At 39.0% G+C, this 19,497-nt stretch overlaps 1 protein-coding gene across 1 annotated transcript in view; it reads right to left on the bottom strand.

Annotated features, from left to right (window-relative positions):
• Window positions 1-19,497, bottom strand: part of LOC124800886 (integrator complex subunit 9) — a 110,085-nt gene that overhangs the window by 13,345 nt on the left and 77,243 nt on the right. The window contains exons 11-12 of the mRNA XM_047263031.1: window positions 15,215-15,400; window positions 6,811-7,011 (exon numbers count right to left, since the gene is read on the bottom strand). Coding sequence (XP_047118987.1) covers window positions 6,811-7,011; window positions 15,215-15,400 — 387 coding nt within the window. The remainder of the gene's footprint in view (window positions 1-6,810; window positions 7,012-15,214; window positions 15,401-19,497) is intronic.

Here is a 19,497-nt window from a genome sequence, read left to right as displayed (position 1 = left end):
TTGCTGCCATTTCCCTAAGGGGGCCCCATTACGCGCCTGACGTTGGAGCTCCCAACTACCAGTAAGCCCACCCTCTGCAATTTACCGTCTAGTAAGGTCATCCGAAGACCAGTATCAGTTGCAAAGCGATTTAGAAAAGATTGCTCTATGGTGTGGCAGGTGGCAGTTGACGCTAAATAACGAAAAAAGTGAGGTGATCCACATGAGTTCCAAAAGAAATCCGTTGGAATTTGATTACTCGATGAATAGTACAATTCTCAAAGCTGTCAATTCAACTAAGTACCTGGGTGTTAAAATTACGAACAACTTCAGTTGGAAAGACCACATAGATAATATTGTGGGGAAGGCGAGCCAAAGGTTGTGTTTCATTGGCAGGACACTTAGAAGATGCAACAAGTCCATTAAAGAGACAGCTTACACTACACTCGTTCGTCCTCTGTTAGAATATTGCTGCGCGGTGTGGGATCCTTACCAGGTGGGATTGACGGAGGACATCGAAAGGGTGCAAAAAAGGGCAGCTTGTTTTGTACTATCACGTAGTAGGGGAGAGAGTGTGGCAGATATGATACGAGAATTGGGATGGAAGTCATTAAAGCAAAGACGTTTTTCGTCGCAGCGAGATCTACTTACAAAATTTCAGTCACCAACTTTCTCTTCCGAATGCGAAAATATTTTGTTGAGCCCAACCTACATAGGTAGGAATGATCATCAAAATAAAATAAGAGAAATCAGAGCTCGAACAGAAAGGTTTAGGTGTTCGTTTTTCCCGCGCACTGTTCGGGAGTGGAATGGTAGAGAGATAGTATGATTGTGGTTCGACGAACCCTCTACCAAGCACTTAAATGTGAATTGCAGAGTAGTCATTTAGATGTAGATGCACTGATTTGTGTACAGGAGCTGTTGGCATACTGCAAAGTGCTTCGACAGCAAAGTCTGCGGGCAGAACAAGCGATACCTGGGATGTCCCATGTGACAACGCCAGATGCTTCACCACTGCTACACCCCAATGCAACAGACTGCAGATGGCTGACCATAGCCAGAAGAATCTTCTGTTATCTGTGAACCATGACCAGCTCCTCCTGCATCTGTACATAGCATGCACACACCGTATCCACCCTGCCACTACTAACTTAAGACAAACTATGAAAAACAGAACAGACTTGCCAGTCTCCTGATGCTTCACCAATGGAGACTGGTAGCTGACTGATGTGTGGTCAATGGTTGGCCATTCGAAACAAATGAAGAAATGACTACTATGCAGACTGTATGAATGTACACCTCTCAAATATAAAAATATACAATGAATTTAAGAATTAAACTGCAAATATAAGCAAATAAGCTAAATATATGACTTTCTAGTCTCCTGAAGTCTCAGCAATGGAAGGTGATTGGCGACTCATTGCTCATATCCCTGCAGTAGACCAAGATGCAAGACGTGTCCTACATGTTCTCCCTCTACCACCTACTCTAGTCCTGTCACAAGCATCTCCTACCCCATCAAAGACTGGGCGGCCTGTGAAAGTAGCTATGTGGTACCAACTTTGCTGCAACCGCAGTGCCACATTCTACAGGGGTCTGAATGTTAACAAGTTGGCTGTTAGCATCAATGTTTACTGCCAAACAGAGGCAAAGAGACAGATGACCATCCAGTTGCTGACCACGCTACCCACTACAATGAGCTTAACTTCAACGACTGCTTCACAGCCTCTGCTGTCTGGATTCTTCCCACCAAAACCATCTTTCTTGAAATATGCAAATGGGAACTCTGCCTGCAACATATTCTTTTGCCCCCGTAACCTTTGCTGGTCCCTATTCTCCACCTGCCTATCCCTTTGCTGCTCCCACTACAGTACTACACATGCCTTTTATCTTGCCAATGCATCTGCATAGTCCTTTCTCATTCTCTACACTTCCCCCACCCCTCCACAAAACTGCCTTATGTTGCAGTTATCATCTATATCCTGTACCCATTCATCCCTGCATGTTCCAACAGGCAGCAGTAACATCTTTCCACACCTCTACCGTGCTATCCCTTCTCAGCCCCACTATTAACCCCAGCAAAAACAATTGGGGCTTAATCCCCCAGATTATCAGTGGCCATGTGAGGGTGAATGTGTGTGAGTTGTCTAACTCTCATAAAGGACTTAGCCTCAAGGCTTAAAATAAGCATTCTTTTTCACTGTGCCTTTCTATGACTCAACACCTTCTCAATTTGGTGAGCAGCAATCTATTGTTTCCATATTTTTGAACACAGATAAAGATGGATACAGACTTCACCTATTGTACAAATGCAAGGTGAATAGGTCACTTTTCCAGAAACAGTTGGAAGTAGTTGGTAGATGTCTGGCTGTTGCCCTGGGCTGTGGTGAAGTTAAAGCACCTGAGATGAAAGCTTTGGTACCTGTTGTGCTTCTAGCATCATCTAGGATCCCCTATGTCAAAAAACTTTCTGATAATACTGACCTGGCTAATTCATTCACTTGGAGTGAACAGCAAGCAGCAGAAGGCGCAGTTATCTGGAAGGAATGCAAAAGTGGGTACTGGCTACATAATGGTCTCCTTACACTTTGAGGTTTTGCCCACTGCTGGAGCAAATATTGCATCACTGTCCATTGGGATTGGGGCTAATCTAATTGAAATATACAGACAAGCACAGAGATTTGCTTCTGTCAGTCATTAGCATTCTTAGGTATGTAATGATGCCCCTCAGCAAAGTAGATAGCAGGTCAAGAAGGAAAACTAATGCCTGACTGGTGTGTTTGCTGAGAGGGGAATGGGGACTTACGTCCAAGATGTTGCTCTCCTTTCCCAGTGACTGTTCAACACATTTGGTTGCAACCGGCTGCAAATCATGGCTAATGTAACCACCTGGATTAAGAGGTCGTCCTCAGTTCCTAACAGTAGACAACTGAACTGTTAAACGAAGTTACTCTTGCAAAGGGGTGGAAACTGAGCTAGTTTTTCATAGCATCATTCACGGAACCCAATAGATGGCTTAAAACAGAGGCAATTCTGTGACAAGCCTGAAAGCAGATTTCTGATTCTCCACTATTGAGTGAAGAGCTGTAGGATCTCTTAATAGGTCAGGAATGAAGGACATGAGAAAGTGGCTAGTAGGGTAGCAGTGTACGAGTGGCACTTTTTAAGAATTGAGAAACCCTTCCACATGCCCAATAACTGATTTCAGAGAGGGGAGAATACACAGCTCATTAATTTCAGAGTGTAGCATTCATCACCTAGTCGCAGAAAGAAAATTGTGATATACTATTACTTCACTGCAGAACCATTGGTTGAAAGATCTACTAACTAGTCTTGCTTATAACTGATGATAATACCAACGTAGTAACAGGGACAGAAGCCTGTTTGTGTAGGATAACGTGCAGTGCTCTAGCTTGTGTGACAGAGAGGTGTCGAATTCACGCAATGGATTAACGACGATGGGGCGGCCAGCCTGAGTGTGGTTTTCAGGTGTTTACTGATGCTCATTAAGGCCAATGCTGAGCTGGTCCCCAAATTTCACCTTGGACACAAACAACTGATATACGACAACATACAGAACAAACTTTACACAATTCACAAGACAAATGGTGCACACAACTTCCCTCCCTTAGGTTATCTTGACACTGGTGTCGGGAGAGGCATCTGGCTACAAAATATGCCACAAACCAGAAAAAGTGGGCCTCATACAAGATGTGACAAATACTAGGGAAAAGAAGTACTAGAGATAGTAAGGTGGCTGAAATCAAAAGCTGAGGGGAATAAAATTTTAAATTTTAGCAAATTGCATACTAAATTACTCAGAAAAGACATAAGTTTATATAAAAATCCATCATAAATGTTCAATATGTCCTCTACTGGCTGCACAGATGACATCTAACTGTAGCTGAATTCATCCCAAACTGAGCGTAAGGTGTCTTTTGCCACTGAAGCTACAGCAGCTGATATTCTGGTTTTTAGTTCATCAATGTCACGAGGTAAGGGAGGAACGTAAACATATTGTTTAACATATTCCCACAGGAAGAAATCACATGGCGTTAAGTCATGGGACCTAGGAAGCCAAGAGTGTAAAGCGTGGTCTCGTGGTCCTGTACATCCTATCCAACATTGAGGCACGTTGGCATTGAGGAAACTGTGCACGTTGTTGTGCCATTGTGGTGGTGCTCCATCTTCCTGATAGATGAAATTGTCAGAGTCAAGTTGTGGGAATAACCAGTTCTGTAGCACTGTAAGATATGATTGTCCTGTTATGGTTTCTTCCTCAAATTTATTCTACTGCTTGTTCAGGAACGCGTGGTCGGCCAGGACTTTTGCCTTTACAGAGGCACCCTGTTTCTTCAAACTGTTTATACCACCGTCGAAAGTTCTTTGGTGATGGTGGTTTAGCATGAAATCAAATATGAAACGCCCGCTGAACTGTGATCACTGATTGACTTCGACTGAATTCAATAACAATACGCCTTTTGTTGCGCGGACACCATATTGTGCAAGACTGGCTGCACGCTCTAGGTCAGCGCTTGTAGTGACACTTAGCATATTTTTTCTGAAACTCTAGACCATGCCGATTACATCTAGCGCTGTTTCAGTTACCTAGTGACATTTCTCTCAATATTATTACAGGTCATTCTTTTTGGGGGCACCCTGTATAGGCTGGAAACTGATGGTGGAGGTGTGTTTAGAACAGTAAATAACATGACAAAATATAGTGTGGTTAGCAGAGATTTTGAAAGTGAAATAATCTGATTGAACAGAAGTGTTAAAGGGGCACACAAGCTACTACAGATCCCACCTACATCCGGAGCCACTATGACGGAATATTTCAGGGAAAATTTGAAATAAATTTCCCGATCATGTTATAATATTAGGGAGAGATTTCACCTTAACAGCTACAGCAATTAGAGTGGTTGGTAAGGACAGATTCATGCAATATGGTACCAAATAAATTATCTGAAAATTATCTTTAGCAGTTTGTCAGAGAACTGATCTGTGAGGGTAGAGACTTTGGAACAGACCTGAACTTTTGGATTCAGTTAATGCTAAGTCAGGAATCACTGACCATAAGGTAGTTACAGCATCAATGAATACAGGTGTCAATAGGAACATTATGAATGGTAGCAAGATATTTCTCATTAGTAAGTGGAACAATGAAACAGATTTCAATTACTCGAGTAATCAACATCAAAGATTCATTCCTGGGACTGGAAATATTGCATACAAATGGACAAAATTCAACAGTATTGTGCAATATTCCTTAGACATGTGTAGTCCATAAGAACACTGCCCATGAAAGGCAAGTCCAGGTACACCACACACCTTTTATATATATCAGGAAGTTTTAATTTTTTTTTAAAGACAGTTTTACTGCTGGAATATCTTGACTAAATAATCATTCTGTGTTAAGCAACCTTGGGAACCCGTATCAACCATACTCAATTTTGATAAAATTTGTATATAATATACTTAAGGTATCTATAAGAACTTCTGACAAGTTTCACCTCTATTTGTGACATGGTAGATCAGTTTTCACAGTGGCCACTTTCTTCAGAACTGGAAATCTTGGTACTTGCATTCCTAAATTAATTTTTTGCACACAATACAGAAATAATATACATTAGAAAGCAACACTCATGGCACAATCTCTCTTCAATCATGCTGAAAATTTATATCACATGTTTTTAATGAGACATAGGTGTAAGTAAAAGGTATTGCAAATGTGACCATTAGTCAGTGCATTGTCTGTAGTCCTGTCACAAAATTAGTGAGCTATGAGCTTTCTTACAAACATAATTTAGTAAACAAGGAGCTGATATAAAAGGTAACTAATAAGTCAGAGCTGCTAACTTTCAAAGTGTTTAACCTACTAACAAAATCTGCTGAATTACGCACATGATGTTCTCAGTTCTCCACAAAAGGTCTCAACAACAAGGCTACATATTTGTCTTTCCTTGAATATGTAAACTGCACCCATGAGTGTGGGTTCACTAGTTCAATAGCTTGAATCATGCGAGGCATACAGTTGTTAAAAGAGTTTTGATGTAGCATTCAACACACCAGAGGCAGTCAAGAGTCATCAAGAAATTTCATCATAATAAGAAACACTAAAAAGTGTAGATGGAATTACTTCTTGGAGTAACCGTCATAAAAAGCTCTCTGTTAGTTTCTTTGTGGGATCTGGAAAATACAGTTTTCAGAAGTGGATGAGTTCTCTGATAACCAGTGGCAAAATTGGCTCCAGGAAATTTTCCATTGATGTTTTAGCAATTTTGAAATTTTGTGTCTGAGAAATGCCACTTTACATGCAATTCATTCAACTTTAATTAGGAACAATACATTTTTCTTTACAAGTAACCTTAATATTGTTAATACATTTTCAGATGTGGCTAAAATTATCCAAAATACATTAATGGAAATTTCTGAGAAGTTATAGGCTCTTAAATGCCAAATACTACGTATTGAGAGTCATGGATTTATGAAATTACCTATGACATGTACAATCATCTACAAACAAAACTTGAACAGCATCTGAAACAATTAGGTTGAGACTACTAGACGACTTCAAATGAAACAATCCAATAAGCAGTGTGACTCCTCTAAATAACTGCCCAAATATAAAGATGAACATTTGCAAAAATTATGCATTGCAAATGTTGGTCAAAATGACCAGTGCAGGACTCAATAATGAATGAAAGCACAGGTAAAGAATATTTGCAGTGGTTTTCATTTGTTCGTTCCTTCCTTTCTTTTTCTCTTACCATCCTTTTGTGTGCCTGGTTTATAAGATGTACTCAAATTAATTTTAAAACAAATATTTACCAGATGAATAATGTATCCACTAGAGACCTGCTCCACTTTTGCATCTGTTATGCCTTCTTGTGTTATCTTTTGGACAAATTCATCAATATCTAACGATCCCCAGGTGTAGTTTGTAGGTTTTTTGTTTAACATTTCTTCAACACCTCTAATCCGCTTCTTGCTGGACACTGATGAATGTGGTTTAACTTCATCCACAAGCACCTGGAAAAAAGTTGTACCCTTAAATGTAAATTTACTGTAATGGAAGAGTTTGAACATGATCTCCACACTGTTCTCTGAGAATTATAAATGCAGTATATAAATTCTATTCTCCATCAAGGTTAGCCTTCTCCAATTTGGCACTCAGAGTGAAAGGATTTTTGCTGTAGTTTAGTGTATTACCAGGGATGATTTAAATTTAAAATCAATTAATAGCATACAGGCCAACTGATGGGAGGCTTCATTTGCTGGTAAGCATACCAATTTGACAATACAACACACAACAAAGCAACCTCTAATAAATTTCTCTGGAACTCCTAACCTGAAAGGATGGATAAGTTTCTGCGTCCCCCCTTAGAATACAGCTGAAGCAAGTGGAGCCTATAATAAATGGCATTAACAGTGAGTACTGCACGTATTTGAAGAAGGGCTGTCACAGATTTGTTTCAATAATGGGAGACCATCATGGAAATGCTGAAAACCTGAATCGGGACACACTTGATGGTATGCACCAATTATCCCAAGAAAGCCAACTTACAAAGTTCCAAAACCCGGCATTAAGTGAAGAATGTAGAAAATATTTCAGCCCAATATGTACTGCTCCTGTAGAGATGACAAAATCAAGATTAGACTAATCTGAGTACATGCAGACGTAATTAAACAGTCACTTCTCCCACAATACACGGCCGACTGGTCAGGGAAGAAACCCAAAAATGTAGTACAATGATAAGTTCTCTCTACTGTGAAGTTAACAGTAGTATTTGTAAATACAGGAAACTCAATTTCTAACAAAAACAATGTGAAAGAAGAATCTACTAATGATGCTAAGGAGACTGAGAATTGTCACATATCCTGGTATAAATAATATCATAAAACATCCAAAAGTTCAACACACAAATATAGTTATATAGGTATATCTATGCACGATGTACCTTTCTTAATAAGTTTTGATAGAATGTATAACATACTAAACAATAATGGAAAGTAAAAAGACACACTGGGGATGATAAACAGTGAGTTGCAACAAAAATGGTAAGACCTATATGGAGCCAAAGAAGAAACAAAAAAAGCGCTGCATCAAAATAATCATTACCCAGCAACATGTGCATACTATTAGAACACATACTAAGTGAGAATAAATTTTCAGGACCATGTCAATCTGCCATAAAAAAGTGAAACAACTCCTGGAGAAAATGTCCACATCCAGAGAAAAATATAAATAGTTTCCAAATATCAAGCTTGTCGACCATCCCATAAATAAGCCTTGAGCGCACAGAGTGATTCAGCTAAGCTGTTCACCTCAATTATATCTGGAACTGTTGAAGTTATTGTAATACTTTTCGATCATAGTAAATGTGAGAAAGTCTTTGCTAAACAAAATAGTCTCTTTTCATAGCTACATTAATTACTGAAATAGTGGTATCAACTTAGCTTTCCCAAATGGAACTATAGGAATTTCTGATGCTAGTATCATTATTCTAAAAGAGACAAATTCAACAAAGTTTCACTCTTCATAATCTGGTAATTAGTGTTGGAGTAATAACAAGTTTTGGTATAATTAAAATATTTAGAATTTACTTTGGATTTGACACTGATTGCTTCTTCTGCATAACTTCACTATTTCATACCCAAGTAAGGAAATAAATCATGCTGGATATGGAGGACACAGAGTATTGCACTGCCACTACACTGATATCAAACAGGCACATTCTGTTTGTGGCTTACACATGTGTCAAGAGCAGGTTGCTCTGAAAAACTAAATGTATTTTACAAATTGGGAGAAACTATTTTTGCTACTTATGGAGAATGCAGATGGAACATGAAGAGAACAGTTCAGTTGTACTCGTATGTAGAACAGTATTCTGACATGTGGTGTCCAACAAGAATGACAACTTAGGGAATGTGCAAAAAATTGTTACTGGAGGGCACTGGAATACTATGCAGAGTGTAAGGAGCAGACCTGCAGTGAGTGAAGAGAATGGAGTAGATGTTCTGGAACACGAAGTTCATAATCTACACGTTGTTTCCAAAGAAACTGCAAGTGCCTCTGGTATGTCAGCACAATGTTGGTTGGAATTCTGTAGATCAGTTCTGATGTAGCATCACAACAGATTCTTTCTTCAAAGAATTCCCTCTACCAATGGAGTTCCCTTTACCAATCATGGAAAATTAAATGTAAGAAATGTATGTTATTGGGGCGCTGTCACCCAAACCTCCAGATGTCAGACACTCTGATCGGTACCAAATGATGCGTGTCCATAGAGTATCAACCAAACACTGATTTAGTTTGTGCTGTGTTCTGTCGTGCAGTAGAAGATGCGTAAATGGTAATTAAAAGTAAAGCAAGAACTACGGAGTATAGGCAAACCATATCTATAAGCTCTGAATGTTAAGTTCTCTGGCAGGTGAGTTGGCAGAGCGTTAAATCGTTGTACTAAATGTCACAAGTTAAAAATCCACTGGAGGTGATTTTTTTTTTTTAACAGATTACACTTTAATTTGTTATATGGAAGAACATTTTTCTGCCATGTAAAAGGACATTTCAGAGTTTGTAGCAATGTTCTTTTGGCGGTCTGCTTTCGCTTCATTAGTTGAAAGCAGCAAACCTATAGCGTACATGTGTATAAGTAACACCACACCTATCTGAACAAACGTACGCTACAGGTTTGCTACTTTCAACTAATGAAGCGAAAGCAGACTACCAAAAGAACATTGCTGCAGACTCTGAAATGTCCTTTTACATGGCAGAAAAATTTTCTCCCATACAACAGTTTCACGCATTATCTGTTTAAAATAAATAAATAAATAAATAAATAAAAAGTAAATAAAAATCACCATCAATGGGTTTCAAATTTTTGACCTTTAGCACAATGATCTGACACTCTATCAACTCACCTAACAGAGATCTTCACATTCAGAGCTCAGGATACAGTTTGCCTATGCTCCATAGTTCTGGTGTTACTTTTAATTACTGTTTATGCATCTTCTACTGGATGACAGCACACAGCACAAACTAAATTGGTGTTTTGGTTGATACTCTATCAACACACAAGGTTTGGTACCATCAGAGTGTCTGATATCTGGAGGTTTGGGTGTCAGAATTCTCATTGACTGAGGCAAGCTGATCATAAGAGGCAGTGGAATGTGAACATTTGTTGTGGGATTATTGGAGACTAGTGACTGGTAACTACTTCACTGAAGAAATGTAAATAGATAAAAGATAAAAACATTTCTTACTGAAGTGCAACAACACTATGTGATCAAAAGTATCCAGACATCCCCAAAAACATACTTTTTTCATATTAGGTGCATTGTGCTGCCACCTACTGCCAGGTATTCCATATCAGCGATCTCAGTAATCATTAGACATTGTGAGAGAAGAGAATGGGGCAGTCTGCGGAACTCAGGGACTTCGAATGTGGTCGTGTGTTTGGGTGTCACTTGCGTCATACGTCTATACGTGAGATTTCCACACCCCTAAACATCCCTACGTCCACTTCAAAGTTGTTGTGACAAAGAAACAGCAGCACTGAATGTGCCCAATGTGTCAGTGCTGTGTCTCGGTGAAAGAGCCTTTCTCGCCATCTTTTAAAGCAATGCTGTATGGAGCTTGGTCTTCAAAATATCTTGGTAGGATGCACCTCTCACCATAGTGCCCTTTGGAATGCAATGAGTGCGGATTATGCCACTGCTGTCCCAGAACATGGCCATCATCATTTTTCCAGCACTGGCACTTACCCAAAATTCTTTTTTCTTGGTGGTGAGAGTGTGCGCTTCCACTGAGCTGGGTGGCACTTTGTTTCAGGATTGAAAAATGGTATCCATGCCTCATACCTTGTCACAATTGGTGGGGAAAAAATGTCATTCATCTAATCATCACCAACACTGCCTGACAACATACCATGAGTACAGTCTTGTGCTCATTTGTCCAAACCAATCTGGAGGGCACTTTTTGCATTTTCAGATCTTCATGCTGGAGTATGTGCAAGAATCACACAGAAATACCAACTTTTGAGGCAATATGTTCTACAGTTATTCTGTGATCCTCCAAAACAGCTTTCTGCACTCAATCGATCAAGATGTCAGACTGGTCGATGCGAGGCCAAGATTGTCTTGATTTATATTGTCACAAGACACTGTGCCTTCTTTGAACTGTAGCACCTATGAACACACGTTAAAATCAGCAATTACACCATTACATCATAACTCACTCAACTGATGACGAGATTCAATCAGTGTCATACTATGCCAACGGAGAAAACAAATTATTACATACTGTTCTTGAAACAAAAATGTGAAAGTTTTTAAGTGTCAAATACACTGTTCGCTCTTGCTGCTGCTGGTAGAGTACTGTCTGCTGTACAGTGCCATCATCTCTGTCATGTACTCATGAGTGAACGAACCACACATTTATGTCTGTTTCCAGGCCTGACCAAAAAAACCGAGGTTTTACAACTTGAATGCACCTCTTATTATGTAAGCAGGTATGGAATAATGTCATTCCAGATTATGGTAAAACCTTCATCTCAGAAAAATAAACCAAGTTTCTGAATCTCAGTTCTGCAGGGAAAATAAAATAATGTTCTGCACTTATAGCTTTAGTTAGCCATCATTTTACGACAGAAGTCACCAGTTGTTGCCTAATGCTTTCTCTTACAGTGTGGCAGAATCAGTGACTATATATAAATATCTCTTTGTGAATAGGACACAAGGCAGCAAAGTATAATGGCTTTCTAAGATATACTTCGTTGGCATGGAGTGTTCATACTTCTTTGGCATGGAGTGTTCCAGGAATAGGAACTGTTACAAAATGCTTATTTATTAATTAATACATACAAAGGAAATAGGGGTACAATGTGAGGCAATAGAACCATATAATAATAGTTGTATACAAACAGATTACAAACACTAAATACTATCAAACCAAAAATTAACAATCTCAATGGTATTGTCCCTGGCTCACAACAGGTCCTTCAACATGCAGGAAACTGGGCACTGAGGACAGCTGTACATGTACTTGGTGGTTTGTTTGGCTCCACAATCGCATATAGTTGATGGGTTCCCAAGACAGTTCCCTTTGCCCATATTATCCTTTGTTCTACCCACCATTTCTTAGTCTGTTGAGGGACCTCCACATTTTCCATTGCAGGTTTGTATGTGTGTGTGTGTGGGGTGGGGGGGGGGGGGGGGCTCTGAAGGTAGGATCCATGGTGCTATCTGTGTTTCTGGCAGTCCACAGGTTTTGTTGTGCCATTGACAGTGATGTACTGTCTTTGACGGAAATTTTTAGAAAGCTCTTCTAGATTTCAGCCTGCTTGGGGGAGGGGGTTGGTGCCCACACAGCACATGTGCTATGTTTAGACCTGCTTTGCTTCTCTCTGTGTTTGCGGCAACTTCCCGTCTTGTATCTGGTGGAGCTATCCCTGCCAGGCTGTAAGTTTGTTGGGTTGGGGTTGATCATAGACATGCTGATGTTATTCTGCTTGTCTCGTTGAGGGCAACATCCACATGCCTGGCATGAACAGAACTGAACCAAACAGGGCAGGTATATTCAGCAGCAGAGTAACATAATGCAAGTGCCGATGTTCTGAGTACTGTCAGCTGGGCACCCCATCCGCTAATTGTGAGTCTTCTGATATTATTGCAGTCAGATACTTTTTGTATTGCATTTTGTCAGTGCTTCCTAAATGTCAGTGCATAATCCAGTGTGACCGGCACCTATTCTGGATTATGACAATGCTCCAGCTCCACACCATCCCATACGACTTTTAATTTTCTGTTGGTGTCTTTGTTTCACAGGTGAAAAGTGCATTCTTGAGTTTCAACCAGATTTGGTTTCACACAGTTATTTTGGCAGTATGCTGCAAGAGAATGAAGTCCATTTGTTAGATGTCTCTCTACTGTTTCAAAGTCTTTGGCTTGAGAAATTAGCGCCAGATCGTCAGCACAGATGAAGCTTATTGTGTTAAGGGATGCTATCTTGAGGCAGACTGCTTCTTTTGCATTCTCCCTCTACTTTCCTTGCCATTTAGTTTGACATAGAATCTACAGTTCTGAATCAGAGTTCCTATGAAGCTCTTAAATTCATAATCTCTCATTAGTTGATACAATTTGTGCAAAGTGATACTGTGCTGCACAGTATCATAAGCTGCAAAGAGATCCACAAATATTGCTCCTGTGACCAAACCCCTCTCAAAACCATCCTTGATATTCTGTGTCAGATTGAGTATTTGTGCTGCACAGTTCTTATTTGTTCTAAATCCAGCTTCTTGTGAAATCAGTTGTAGCTCGGTGACAGGGCTGAGATGATTAAGCAATATTCTTTCAAGTATTTTATATAGATGGCACAAAGGAGACATAGGGCAGAAGTTCTTGGTATTGCAAGCTGGCTTGCCAGGTTTCAGTATAGCGAAGATCCTTGTCATCCTGCACATTTTAAGAATCTGCTGTCATGTTAGGCAGTTGTTATAGGATTGCAATAGCTACCCCGAAGTTGCAGGTCCAAAACGCTTCATCTGTTCCACCAATAAATTACCAAGTCCTGGCACATTGCCGGGTTCACACTTTTTAATAGCGGCTTTCAGTTCTTCCAAAGTGAACTTGGTAGACAGTACTTTTGTTTTTGGATGTTGCCAGATTATCCCTTTTTTTTTCTTTCTTCCTTCAGTTTTCTCATTCAGCAGCACCTGGTGGCAGACCTCATTTGGGATAATGTTGGGTCTAACTTCAAGGACAGTAGGGATCATTACTGAGTTGTTTGAGCAGTTTCCAAGCTTTTCTGCTGTTCTTAGACATGTCAATACACTCTAACATTTCAAGCCATCGATTTTGTTTGGCTTTCTCCAGTTCCTGGGATAAGAGTCTCTCCTGATTTTACTGTATCCCTGTTGAACGGATCTAAGGGATTCTAGGAGTTTTGACATTAATTTTTCATTCATACCCAGAAAGTATGATGTACAGCAGCCTCTGGGGATCGAAGTGTGAATGCACCTCTTCACAGCATCAAAAAACGGTCTTAGAAGTCTGTCACAGTTTCCACACTTAGTATTTCCACATCCAGAGTTTCCGCAAAACTCCTCCAGTTGGCCTCTTACAGCTGAATGACCTAGAGAACGGGATCACCTGTGGTTTGATTGCTGCCGACACCTGACAACAGACTGGCCTATGTTGGGTGATAGGTACAGGTTATGGTACAGTCTTCACACAGTGGCGGGAAACAGTGTTGTTGACGAAAAGCAGGTCAGAGTTTTATCCCGTTTCCCAGTAGCTGCTGTTAAATGAAGGTGGTAACTTGCGGTCATGTGAGTGAGTTAATCTTCTGCAATTAGCCACTTCAGTACCTCCTCTCTGTTTACATCGTCATTCTTGGAGCCCCATGTACTATTGTGGCTATTAAAGGTGCCCACGGCGAAGTGAGTGTCCTGAATCTGAAACTTCACTGGGGGAGTGAAGTTAAATTTTTCACCAAGAAGCTTGTAGACAGTTGTTACCATACAACTGTTTAACTCAATTTTAAGATTCAATATTGTTCTCCTTTGATAGAGAAACAGAGCACTGCTACACTGTGCCTCACAAAAGTGGTACTATTATACTGCCTGTGGGGTCTCTCAATGGCAATCTGCAGGCCTGCTATTTTTGGTCTTTGTTGAGTAGTATCTCTGTGCATCTCTTGCATGCACAAAACATCACAATTTATATCCTGACATAAAATTTGTAGAAGTTGTTCTTTGCTGGCTGATAAACCTTCAATGTTTATGGTTATTATCGTCCATTTTGGTCTCACAAACAAACATGTTATTGTGCAGCACCTTGTTCCAGTAGATGAATTACTGAGCCACATTCTTCTCATGGTAAGTGCATAAAATTAGTTGGTGTGGACACAATAAAAGGCCTGCAGAAAATAATAAAAACCTTTCTCGTGATGAAACAAATCCATGATCCCTTCCTCCTATCACTTGCTACAAAAGTCTTACATTTCTTGCATTTTACATCTTGCCTTCACAATAAATTTGCTTCAAACAGCAGACATGTATGCAATCTTATTAAAACATACAAAATAACTATGATGCTCTGAAAAAGGGGGCAGGGGGAAGCAATAACAAACACAAGAATAAAATGAGAAAAAATAAAACTATCACAGTTAAAAATAATGACAACACAAAATAAAATCAGTACACAGTTGACTCAATTAAACCGCAATACTCACTTTTAAAGTGTGTTTGTTATCTCTGACATGGATTCCTCCAGTTAATGTTGCAAGAGCCACACCAGATCTCACTTCACTCGGGAGTAAATTTTCTGCCAGTTCTGGGCTTAACTCAACCTGAGTTTGTTTCCTCTTCAAAGGTAATGTCAAAACTTCATCTCGCTTGAATGTTATCAATGGACGGTCCTACTAAACAGGCAAATGGAACCAAAATTTAAGATGAACAATCATAACAGATCTTTCATGCATTCACTTAACACTATATTTCAGGCAATAAAAATAGCAAGCAGATAAAATTAGAAAAATAGTGTACTGACAAGCATGACCCAGTGGTGTGTGGTATAGATTACAAACCGTTCTGCTGATTATTTGGCTTGTAACACATAATCACTATGCAAAAGAGGAAAACCCATTTAGAAATTTACTGAATTGGCCATTATTTATATTCTTCCTCATTGTGGCTAGGTACTAACCCAGGATCTGAGTGATTTGGCACCCCTCTCCCTCTTTCCCCAAGTAATCTTGCTCAAAAATATCTTCTTTTCTTGCCTGATGATGAAACCCCTGGTTCTGTACGCTAAGAGTACTAAGTACACACACACACACACACACACACACACACACACACACACACACACACACACACCCTTCTGTACATCTACACTGGGCCAACTCTCTCTCTCTCTCTCTCTCTCTCTCTCTCTCTCTCTCTCTGTGTGTGTGTGTGTGTGTGTGTGTGTGTGTGTGTGTGTGTGTGTGTGTATTGAAGAGAGATTCACCCAAAAGCTAGCAAATTTCTCATTCTCAGACTTGTTTATATGCCCAACAACAACTTAACATATCTACTATTTGCACAATTTTTTGTAATTTTTTTACTTTCTAGGTTGGTTCAAGAAGGCATCTAACCGAAAGGTCCCTGACGGTAATCACAATGAACAAAATTTTATCAGCCTCCAATGTTATTTTTAGAACTGGAATGCCAATGTATATGTGAGAATTCCATGACTTAAAATGGACCTAATTCTCATCACATCATCATAGAGCAGATAACTAAAGAACTCGGATTACTGTGTGCATTACACATTAATCATAGGTATATACACAATAAAATTTTGTCAAGTTCAAACAGAACTTTTATTAATGGTCTCTTTATTCAGATGTAACTTATAGCAGATTTGTAATTTTTCTGCAGAAATTAGGCCGTGTAAGGCACAAAAAAATTATCAACAAATCTATAATATTACATTGTGAATGCAAACAAAAAATTTCACTTGTCTCTTTGTTCTGAGCAGTTACTGCATTTATAATATTGTGGGTAGTACGATGGATAGGGCTACTGTTGCTCATATCAGTTTATTATTATATGATATTGAGACAATGACTAGAATCTGACTATATTAATTCTAAGACATATTTTATGATCGACATTGCAATACTGCACTTGGACTAAGAGAATAATGGATGTTTTAATTGAAACTAATTATTCTGCAGATACTTTGGACAAACAGAATATATTTAACAACTGTATTGTTGATAGCTGACCTTTTGGATGAACTGTGAGTTCTCAGTACCATATCAACAAATCAACACTACAATCTGATTTCTGTACAAATAATATCATGTGCTCATTCCATCTGATATCCCTTCACAACTGAATTACCTGGTATTTAAATGATTTGTGCAATTATCTGTTGTGCATCAGTTCAGTAATCAAATGGTGTGTTGAGTTTTAATCATGTGTGGCAGTCCTTGCATGAACTGAAGAAAAATAGATAAATTTTTTCACTATTAATGGTCAGATCAGTCTTTACACTGAGGTGCAGTATTACCCAAATGAAATGAATACTGGTTCTACAATAAGCACAATAACTTACTAGAGAAAGATCTTTTTCTTCCCAAATGTTTTGAAGTTACTTTTAACATTTTGTGAGACTGTCATCAAAACACCAAGACCCATCACAGCACTATCAGGCAACAGTAACTTATTTCCAAGAGTAGCTACTATCCAAAGTTATCAATATTGTGCCTACATTACTCATTTCTATAATGATTTGACAGAAATATGGATCACATCTTTGACACAAAAACTTCAACTGCGTGTTACAAAAGCACTTATTATTTAAGCACTCATTTTACTGTTTTCAGTCTGGTATTCACTTCTACTACTACACAAAGACAAGTCTTCATTTAATTTTGTCACCAAAATGCTTGAACAGCTCTTAACCGATTTGTCTCAAATTTTTACACATCGTTCCAAAAAATTTTTACACACCGTTCCAAAAAACACTGTTGGATACGGACTACAAAGTCTTGACCGATTCATGCCAAATTTTTACACAACACTAACAAACATTTATACTTATAGGGGAAAGAGTGTTAGCAGAAATTTCAGAAACTTCAAAAAGTTCTTGATCAATTTAATTTAACTTTTTATATGAAACTCATAAACATTCAGATGACCATAGGCCATATATTCTCTTAAACAACAATTCACAGGTTTCCCATTAAAATAGACTGTGAGAAAGAAAATGTTGTGTTATGGTGTGCTGTGAAAATGTTCAGTATCAATTTCTTTTTTGCAGTCAATTTTAACTACAACAGAGAGCATTTAAATGATTAGACAAATTTTTTCTTCCATATAATTCTCTCTCCTTTTATATAGTTTTAAACAAAAATTCTAGACACAAATACAAGCTGTTTCAGATTCAACCTCACAGCCAGTTTTAAAAGAAAACAGGAAAGTTGTATTATGGTTTACAGGATTACAGCTGGAATATTACTGAGGAATCTGAATCATCTGGAATTTTGTAATCTTACTCATTGTGGACAAAAAACTACGTGAAATCGAACAATGGAAAACCCAGGAAACACCAACAATATAAGGAAAAAGACAGATTGCCACTCACCATACAGATGACACAATGTGTTGCAGACAGGCACTACGAAAAGTCTGTTACACATTTAACTTTCTGCAAAAGCCTTCTTCAGAAAAGAAGACACACACCCACATTCATTCACAGAAGCAAGAACACCTCACTCACACATGATCAGCATCTCCAGCAGTTCGAACTGGAATGCAATTCAGTGAGTCATCTTTACAGTGAGCAGGTCTCTGACTGCTTCCTTATATTGTTAAAACTATGTGAAATGTTGTCATTGAAGCTACTATCCTTACAGAGCCAATAGCTGGAGAGGTCTCTCACACTCAATATACCAACTATCCCAAATGGGGTACCCATTCAGTACAAGCGACTTCAATTCCCAATTAACATTTTGTTGGCAATAAAAATAAATGTGGTTCACGGATGGGGGGGAGGCAAGGGAGAGGGGTGGGGGTGGGGGTGGGGGTGGGGGAGGGGGAGGAGGAGGGAGAGAGGAGGGAGAGAGGGGGGAGAGAGAGAGAGGGGAGGATATGTATCATCCAATTCCCATACGTATTTAGCAATTGTGATGCACTGCCAGATTTGTTAATATAGTAAATTAGCAACAAATTTTTAATGCAGCCATGTCAAAATGTTGGACTAGTTATGCAACTGGAATTACTTATATCTAGCTGCAGATTTCACATATTTTTTGTGCATAGTACCAAGAAGCCACACCATGAAAAACTACCACAATTGATTGTGATTTTTGTTTCTTGAGCTTTAGACCATGGTCCAAAGCATATTTCCATGGCTATCATTTCATCTTCTGGTGGTGGAGATCTCATCACAAGCTATACAGACTCAGATAGCAGTAGCAACTTTAAACAAACTCAGCAAGCAAAGCTTTTTATACATATCCATGCAATAGTCAGCTGGTGACGTCACCATATCCAAGATCATAGAATTTAGTGATGTGTTACAGAGCTTATGGTGGAGAAGAATTATTGCTGTTTGCTGTATTTAGTGTTAATGTCCACAACTCGCAAATTTTAATCCACTTCCTTTTCTGTTAAAGTTATTTATATGCTTTTAGCTATCTGTGGCCTGTCTGTACATTCAAACATAGTAGTAATGACTGGTTCTAGATAAAAAGGAACAAATTTGGTGTTTCCCAATGCCAGTGCATGTTCTGCTACTGCATATTTATCTGTGTTCCCCAGACAACAACTGCTCTTGTGTCCTTTTTGTAATTCCTATGTAAACTTGACTGCATATGTAGGATTTTTATATACAGATATTCTGCTATGTTCAAATCTTCATGCACCTTTCTTGTTGGTTTAACATACTCCAGTCAGACCATGACTTTTGCAGACCGTCTTAAGTCACACACTTTTTTGATTTCTTGGTATGGCTCCTGTT

This window comes from Schistocerca piceifrons, chromosome 1, assembly GCF_021461385.2.
Source record: "Schistocerca piceifrons isolate TAMUIC-IGC-003096 chromosome 1, iqSchPice1.1, whole genome shotgun sequence".
NCBI lineage: Eukaryota > Metazoa > Arthropoda > Insecta > Orthoptera > Acrididae > Schistocerca > Schistocerca piceifrons.
This window is presented reverse-complemented; position numbering and strand designations above follow the sequence as displayed.